At 37.6% G+C, this 8742-nt stretch overlaps 2 protein-coding genes across 13 annotated transcripts in view; both read right to left on the bottom strand.

Moving 5' to 3' along the window:
• The window catches only part of LOC132058889 (TMV resistance protein N-like), a 19659-nt gene extending 15482 nt beyond the window's left edge, over nucleotides 1-4177 (bottom strand). For 7 of the 12 annotated variants that reach the window (XM_059451286.1, XM_059451284.1, XM_059451282.1 and 4 more), the window contains exons 1-3: nucleotides 2121-4177; nucleotides 1317-1982; nucleotides 778-845 (exon numbers count right to left, since the gene is read on the bottom strand). In XM_059451286.1, coding sequence (XP_059307269.1) covers nucleotides 2188-4068 — 1881 coding nt within the window. In that variant the 5' untranslated portion in view covers nucleotides 4069-4177 and the 3' untranslated portion in view covers nucleotides 778-845; nucleotides 1317-1982; nucleotides 2121-2187. The remainder of the gene's footprint in view (nucleotides 1-777; nucleotides 846-1316; nucleotides 1983-2120) is intronic. The other 5 variants (XM_059451283.1, XM_059451281.1, XM_059451285.1 and 2 more) reach the window with 5 other exon arrangements.
• Nucleotides 4178-4248: 71 nt separating this feature from the next.
• Nucleotides 4249-5924, bottom strand: LOC132060479 (TMV resistance protein N-like). Its single transcript, XM_059453511.1, has one exon. The coding sequence runs from the start codon at nucleotides 5101-5103 to the stop codon at nucleotides 4249-4251; it is 855 nt and encodes a 284-aa protein (XP_059309494.1). The 5' UTR covers nucleotides 5104-5924.
• Between the last annotated feature and the right edge of the window lie 2818 nt (nucleotides 5925-8742).

Below are 8742 nucleotides of genomic sequence, written 5' to 3'. Positions count from 1 at the left end.
GGTAGGATTTGGTATTTTAATGGAAGCAAACAGCAGCTGGCCGTGAACAGTGGCGCCGCCGTGAATAGTGGCCGTGAACAGTGGCGCCGCCGTGAATAGTGGCGCTGGGAACTTCTCTCTCTCTCTAAGCTTGAGAGCCCCTCTCTCTAAGACCTAATTTGCAAGATTAATTTGTGGAATATGTGAGTCATCCACTTATACTTACATATATATTATCTTTATAAAGTGGACATATGTCAATTTTCATGACATGTGTCCATCTTTATTCAAGTCCAACCAAATCTCGCCACGTGTCATGGGGCCCACTTTTCGATAATTAGATTAATTAATCACTAATCCCCACTTAATAATCTAATCATGGTAAATTAATCCCAACTTTCCATTAATATTTTTACACTAAGTAAAATTTATAAACAATTCATGTTCTAATAGAAATCGGAAATTAAAGATTTCTACTTCGTGCCCGAAAATGATCCCGTCTTTAACTTGAGTCGATTCTTTTGCGAATAACTCGACGTATAAAATTACGGGATATAACAATGATAAGGGGAACATGTATAGTTAATAAATCTACTACAACCTTAATATCATATATACTTGGACTATATATGAGAAGAACTTCAAATACTTGTATTACAACCTAAACACCAAAAATACATCTTTCCACATGAATCATATTTACAACAAAGTCAAAATCTGAAACTTTGTACTCAAAAAAGCAGAATACTTAAGTAGAGGTTGCTTTGCATATATTTCAGTAGTTAATACAATCCTTACTGTATCTTTGCAGCTCGATGAGTCCCTTTCCTGTTAACAACATCCACGACTCCAACGTATCTCAAGACCTTCATATACATCGATTTTTTCAGATAAAAATTGCAGAAACACAAGAGAAAACATATAACAAAAGCTTGGAGCTACTCAATCTTGTGACAAAGAAAATATCCTATCATGCAAGAGCTGCTGCTGAACTAGATTGAATCAGACAACGATGATTCGTGTGACCTAATCCTATGTTACATACTTGAGAAATTAGCAACTTGAAAATCTGCAGACAAATTCTGGACAAACTTCTTTCCCATTCTCACTCAAAGAGAAAGGAAGACAGTTTTGGTTGCAGAAGTGTTAAACTGAGTCGGCCCACATAAAGTTGTTGAAGTTATATAATGTGTAATTTGTAAAGACTTCTGGTTTTTCCAAAATGAAAATTATTTTTAAAGAGGAACGGTGAACATCAGTTTCTGATGGAGAGCATATGACAGTAGGTTCTTTTGCATAAGATGGCCATCACAATAGTATGCATCTGTGACATTCACCTCCTCAACATCTTCAGTCTCTTGCCTCTGCTTAGCCAACCGTTGTTCAAATAGTGGCCACGTAACTACCGCATAAACTCTTCAGCATATGCACTGGCCTGAAAATTAATTATTGAGGAGAAAGCCCAATCCGTCATTCTTATTGAAAAGGTGAGTAAACTAATTAAAGAAACTAAATGCTTATATAAATGAACATTAGAACCAACAAATTTGTTAAAAGAACAACCATAAATGAACAAGTCCAAAAAAAATTTGAGTATAGCATAGAACTTAGAAAGCTAACACTTGTTTCCAATGCAAGACTTATCATTGATAGCAGATTCTCATGCGAGTGTAGCTGTCCTGTCTAATTGACATTATTTTTCAGTGAATCAAACCTAAACTTCTGAAATCTTCCTTTTTCTGTGACTGTTAGTGTGCCTGCACTTTTGAAATCTTGCCATCCATAAAATAAATAGTTGCTATTACTTCATCGTATTATCTTTTCATTTTAGAGTTTACTAATTTTCAAATTCAAATTCTTGATTTGCAAGTACCTTAAGGTAAAAGTTGAATTAACATCTCACGATTCAAGGATCTGATTTGAGTATCAAAAATTTAAACTTGTTCACATCCTTTGGTTAATGATGGCTCAGCACAACCGGAGACAATCAATTTGGTGAGCTCCTGCCAATAAAGGAAAGAAGGAAAAAAAAAAAGGAAAACAGAAAAACAATGAGAAGAAAAAATTTATTAGTTTTGGAAGAAGACTTTGTAGCTAATAGGAGAGAATTAGATAAAAAGACAAATCATGAGGTATATTACCTATATTTAGGCTAAATTCCTGGGCTTGTGGGCAAAAGCTGCAAAGTTTCTGAACAGACTGGCGCCTCTACTTGTTGCTGCAGATTCTCAAAGACAAGAGTTCCCACAAGTATAGACAAGAGTTCCCACAAGTATCAGAAGAGGAGGAACTAGCTTCACTATCGTCATATCTGCTCTTCCTTGTCACTATCGTCATATCTGCTCTTCCTTTGTCACTAGCTTCACTAGGTTCATCTTTATACAACAAACGAAGTCCAAAGTCATCCATTTCTCCAGAGAAAGATAGCCTAATACACCCATAGTCATTTGGTGTTTTCCCATTTGCCTTAGATGTATCCCATAAGCTAGAAAGAGGTACCAAGAAAAATTGACTAGCGAAGTCAATATCATATTCTGAATGATCGGATAAGGCAAGTTTCTGGGTCATACTCGACATCCCATCATCACATAAGGGAATCAATTGAGCTGTGGTTTCAACTAAGCTGCCAGCGTAACATACAACAAATCCCAAGAAGTTATCAGGTAAGTACCAATTCTCAGGCAAATTGGCAGATACACTTGTATCCATTCCTTGGTGGCGGAACCAACTTGGGATATTCTCCTCCCAACTGGTGAACACTCTTAGTGACAAGGAATCTGAAGCAGAGATGTGCTGCAATGATGAGATGTTCTGAAACAACGAATTACAGATCCAATCATTGCTCCAATATACATTTATTGTATCTAATTGTTGTGGAAATTCTGGCAGCTGTGTAAGCCTCGTGCAATCAAATACGTGCAAGATTCGAAGGGCACCAAGTTGGGATATGCTTCGAGGCAAATGCTCAAAATTATTTCCATTGAGATTCAACTTTTTCAAAGAGGACAAGGATCCAATGTCTTCCGGAAGTCCTCCATCTCTTAGATTGCAGTAACTGAGATCCAACTCTTCCAATGAGCCTAATCCGTCATTCACCTGAGGGAACACTTTAAGCTTCACGCAATCTGCTAACTTCAAGCATCGAAGAGCACCAAGTTGGGCTATGCTTCGAGGCAAATGCTCAAAATTATTTCCCACAAGACTCAACTCTTTCAAAGAGGACAAGGATCCAATGTCTTCCGGAAGTCCTCCATCTATTAGATTGCAGTAACCGAGTTTCAAATATTCCAATGAGCGTAATCCGTCATTCACCTGAGGGAACTCAAAGCACACTCCATCTTCGAGGCCTACTTCTGGTTTTTGTTTTTTAAAACTCAAGAATTTAAGCTTGTTCAACCGGGCAATGGAAGACGGAGGTCGTGAAATCAGAGTACTATGGGCATCAAGCTTCTCCAAGTTTTCTAAATCCCCTATCTCTTCTGGCAAGCTTGCAAGTTTTGAGCAATAAGACACATCTAGCTCCACCAAGCTTTCTAAACGCCCTATCTCTTCTGGAAAGCTTTTAAGTTTTATGCAAAGAGACACATCTAGCTCCACCAAGCTTTTCAACATGCCAATGCTGCTTGGAAGAGCTACAAAGTGTTTCATAAAGCTCAAATTTAGCTTCGTAAGATGAGTTTCGGACTGAAAATAAGATGATGGTAGTTCCCTTATCCCAGAGTCTTCCATCTCAATCTTTAACTCCGGCTTCATTCTTCCCCTGATTTCTGGAAATTTCTCTAAGCTAGAGCAACCGAATAGATCCAGATATTCAAGAGATTCCACGTTAACACATGGAAACCTCTTAAGGCTTGTGCAATAACCCAAATGTAACCGAATGAGTTTTCCGCAATACCCCAGTGAATCGTCAACCTCTTCAAGATCATCACAATTGCCCAGATTCAAATCCACCAAATTTGGCATCCCTATGAAACCTGGCAACTCTTTAAGCCTCTTGCAATTGCCCAGATTCAAATCCACCAAATTTGGCATCCCCATGAAACCTGGCAACTCTTTAAGCCTCACGCAATCGTAACTAACTCCAAGCATCGAAGAGCACCAAGTTGGGCTATGCTTCGAGGCAAATGCTCAAAATTATTTCCATCGAGATTCAACCTTTTCAAAGAGGATAAGGATCCTATGTATTCGAAGTCCTCCATCTCTTAGATTGCAGATCCCCGAGATCCAACTCTTCCAATGAGTCGTCATTCACCGAGGGAACATTAAGCCTCACGCAAGTGTTGCTAACTTCAAGCATCGAAGAGCACCAAGTTGGGCTATGCTTCGAGGCAAATGCTCAAAATTATTTCCCGCAAGCCTCAACTCTTTCAAAGAGGACAAGGATCCAATGTCTTCCGGAAGTCCTCCATCTATTAGATTGCAGTAACTGAGATCCAAATCTTCCAATGAGCGTAATCCGTCATTCACCTGAGGGAACACAAAGCACACTCCATCTTCGAGGCCTACTTCTGATTTTTGTTTTTTAAAACTCAAGAATTTAAGCTTGTTCAACCGGGCAATGGAAGACGGAGGTCGTGAAATCAGAGTATACCTGGCATCAAGCTTCTCCAAGTTTTCTAAATCCCCTATCTCTTCTGGCAAGCTTTCAAGTTTTGTGCAAGAAGACACATCTAGCTCCACCAAGCTTTCTAAACGCCCTATCTCTTCTAGCAAGCTTTTAAGTTTTATGCAATGAGACACATCTAGCTCCACCAAGGTTTTCAACATGCCAATGCTGCTTGGAAGAGATACAAGGTTTTCCATATAACACAAATCTAGCTCCGTAAGATGAGTTCCGGACTGAAAAAAAGATAATGGTAGTTCCCTTATCCCAGAGTCTTTCATCTCAATCTTTAACTCCGGCTTCATTCTTCCCCTGATTTCTGGAAATTTCTCTAAACTAGAGCAGTCTCTTAGATGTAGAAATTCAAGAGATTCCACGTTAACACATGGAAACCTCTTAAGGCTTCTACAATAACCCAAATCTAACCCAATGAGTTTTCCGCAATACCCCAGTGAATCGTCAACCTCTTCAACATCATCGCAATTGTCCAGATTCAAAGTCTCCAAATTTGGCATCCCCATGAAACCTGGCAACTCTTTAAGCCTCTTGCAATCTGATAAGTACAAGGATTGAAGAGCACCAAGTTGGGCTATGCTTCGAGGCAAATGCTCAAAATTATTTCCATTGAGATTCAACCCTTTCAAAGAGGATAAGGATCCTATGTCTTCCGGAAGTCCTCCATCTATTAGATTGCAGTAACTGAGATCCAAATCTTCCAATGAGCGTAATCGGTCTTTCACCCAAGGGAACTCAAAGCACACTCCATCTTGGAGGCCTACTTCTGATTTTTTTTTTTCCAAAATGCAAGTATTTAAGCTTGTTCAACCGGACAATGGAAGACGGAGGTCGTGAAATTAGAGTATACCTGGCATCAAGCTTCTCCAAGTTTTCTAAATCCCCTATCTCTTCTGGCAAGCTTTCAAGTTTTGAGCAAAAAGACACATTTAGCTCCACCAAGCTTTTCAACATGCCAATGCTGCTTGGAAGAGATACAAGGTTTTCCATATGTATCAAATCTAGCTCCGTAAGATGAGTTAGGTACAGAATAAATGATGGTAGTTCCCTTACCTCAGAATGACGCATGTTAATCTCTAACCCCAGCTTACTTCTTCCCTTGATCTCTGGAAATTTCTCTAAACTAGAGCACCACCGTAGACCCAGATATTCAAGAGATTCCACGTTAACACATGGAAACCTCTTAAGGCTGTCACAACAGCTCAAATCTAACCGAATGAGTTTTCCGCAATACCCCAGCGAACCATCAACCTCTTCAAGATTACTACATCATGACAGATTCAAATACTCCAAATTTGGCATCTCCCTAAAATCTGGTGTTCGCATCAGGCTTATGTATTTTTTTTTAACTTTTCAAGGTAAACCTTTAGTAATGCCTTAACTAAAAGTGTGCCCATAAAACATAACTAAAAGTATGAGTTTTCCGCAATACCCCAGCGAACCATCTAACCGAATGAGTTTTCCGAAATACCCCAGCGAACCATCAACCTCTTTAAGATTACTACATCCCTGCAGATTCAAATACTCCAAATTTGGCATCTCCCTGAAATCTGGTGTTCGCATCAGGCTTATGTATTTTTTTTTACTTATGTATTTTTTTTTAACTTTTCAAGGTAAGCCTTTAGTAATGCCTTAACTAAAGGTGTGCCCATAAAACATAACTAAAATATGCCCCATAAGGCGTAAGTTTTCCTTAAGGCATAACTAAAAGTTTGCCTTATAAGGCAAAGTTTAAATTTTGAAGTTTGCCCATTAAAAGTATGCCCCCATCGGCATAAACTTGTTCAGGAATTACCAAACTTATGCCGATGGGGGCATACTTATGCCTTATGGGCAAACTTTGCCTTGAAGCATATATATGTATTTTTTTTAACTTTTCAAGGTAAACCTTTAGTAATGCCTTAACTAAAAGTGTGCCCATAAAACATAACTAAAAGTATGCCCCATAAGGCGTAAGTTTTCCTTAAGGCATAACTAAAGTTTGCCTTACAAGGTAAAGTTTAAATTTTGTATCTCCGTAGACTTTTAGTTATGTTTAACTAAAAGTCCGCGAGGGAGGCGTACTTTGCCTTGAGGCGACTTTTAGTTATGCCGGATCCGACATAACTTTAACTTTTTTCTTAAAGATTGTATCTTGGATCCCCATGCACCCCCAAGCATCGCTCGAGAAATTATTTTTTTATTTCATGCCCGAGCGGGGGTTCGAACCGAACCTTCATGTATTCGCTCATCTTTCCAAGAAAGGCAGAAATTTAAAGACCACAAATATGAAGGGCAAAATTTAAAGACCACAAATTTGAGGGCAAAATTTAAAGACCACCCCAAACGGCGGGCAATCCGTGCAAAAAAATGACGTCAGATTCCTTTCCATTTCACCCAAAACCAGCCCAAAATTCCTATAACCCGGCCCACTTGTATTAATTACCGAAATCCCCTTCATTCTTTCATTTCCCAAGAAAATCAATAGCCTAACCATACAGACCCTAAAGATGCCCTACTAAATAACAACCTTATATTTTGGTAATGAAATCCTCATATGTTCGTTGATAAGTTTGTGTTCCGAGATTAGCTTACATTCAAGCTTATATTAGTGGGAGATTGAGTATTTCTTAGTATTTCAGCCCTTTTTTTTTTTTTTTTTTTTTTTTTTTTACCCTTTCCTTTGAGCACTTTAGTTCCAGAATATGAAATTACATGTTTAAACCTCTGCTTTCATGTGGCTGCTTAAGCAGTTCGCTTATAGTCAGTATCGCTTTAGAAGAACTACTCTCGTTTTCTCTTTAAGTAAAACGTGATCTTTGTGGCTATGTCATAGTATTCCACATACTGTTAAATAAAGAACACAAGATATTGTCTTTCTTTTGCTAAATGTAAATGAGGAGTAGTTCTAAAAGCTTGTCTATAATGTTGAAGTAATAAGCTTAAGAGTTGTTCAAGAATACCTTCTTTCGAAAAATAGAAATGTTGCTGGCTGAAACTGTCCGTTCCTTTGTAAACATGTATGCAAGCATGAGTCTAAATAATTTTTTGCTCAAATCTGTTGACATTCTCTTAGTAATCAATCTACATGAGCTAAGTGTTAATATAAAAGATGTCCTTTTTGATTATGCTTTAAGTAGTTTGTCTCCTGTAGAGTTATTTGATAAATATGAGTTGAATCCTTCCTTGTTTGAAGTTTTGCAAAGTGCTGTTTGTTATTTTTAAGTTTAAAGTTTCAAGGGTATTCAAATACGCTTGACCATCTCCTATCCCCTCTCAGTTAATATAGATACTGTTTTTGTTTGGTTTCTTGAATTTATGACTGGAAATACAATCGATATGTCTCTACAGTCCTTTATAAAAATCCAGAAGCCAGTCTCCATTTGGTCTGAATGCATCTTTCAAAAGTAGTAAAGATCTTCCACATTTGGTGTTGTGAAAGTTTTGTTTTGGTCTGTTAACCTCTATCCAGATTTGATTACAACAATTACGTTTTCATAAGTTGGAATGAAAGATCTACACATTTCGGCCTATGCTTAAAGTTCAAATGTTTTCCTTTAAATCAAGAAGAAATTTGTATCTGTTGAATCCAAGTACATGTCAGTTTACTCCAATTTCCAGTAAGCATAGAGAGGTTTTGGCTTAGTTTTCTTATTTCTGTTGAAACATGTCGTGATCATTTGATTAATAATCTGATCTTCTAGCTTGAGTTATGCAGATATGCAAGGTAACAGGGGCGGATCCACCCTTTGGGGGTGGGGTGGCATGGCACCCCCTAAATTAATAATTTTTTAATATATTTATGTTGTAATTTGCTTAAATTAGGTTAATTATTTGATCCCGCCATTTTAGGTATTAAATTAGACAAAGGTGCATTTTGATAGATACAAGTTTGAATCTATCTTAAACATTTTTCGACTCCCGTTTTTAACATGCTTTTCTTTCTTTGTACCGGTAATTCCCTTTTCGGCTCTCCTAATTTTCTATTTATCTTTATTATTTATATTGCCTTTCTCCTCTTTTTTATTATTTTGCTTTATCTCTAGCGAGCACACACAAATATAAAACTTCAAAATCCCTTTTTTAAATTAAGCATTTCTCTTAATCTAAATGCGTAGAGTATTTAAATTGAAAAACTTGGGTCTCAATGGAATTTTGGATTGAGA

The sequence above is a fragment of the Lycium ferocissimum genome, chromosome 6 (assembly GCF_029784015.1).
Source record: "Lycium ferocissimum isolate CSIRO_LF1 chromosome 6, AGI_CSIRO_Lferr_CH_V1, whole genome shotgun sequence".
Taxonomy (NCBI): Eukaryota; Viridiplantae; Streptophyta; class Magnoliopsida; order Solanales; family Solanaceae; genus Lycium; species Lycium ferocissimum.
The sequence above is the reverse complement of the archived record's forward strand: the minus strand, read 5'-3'. Positions and strand labels throughout refer to the sequence as shown.

Bases quoted from the DNA above. Each gene is read 5' to 3' on its own strand.
- LOC132060479 (XM_059453511.1), bottom strand. From the start codon at position 5,103: ATGGGGATGCCAAATTTGGAGACTTTGAATCTGGACAATTGCGATGAT.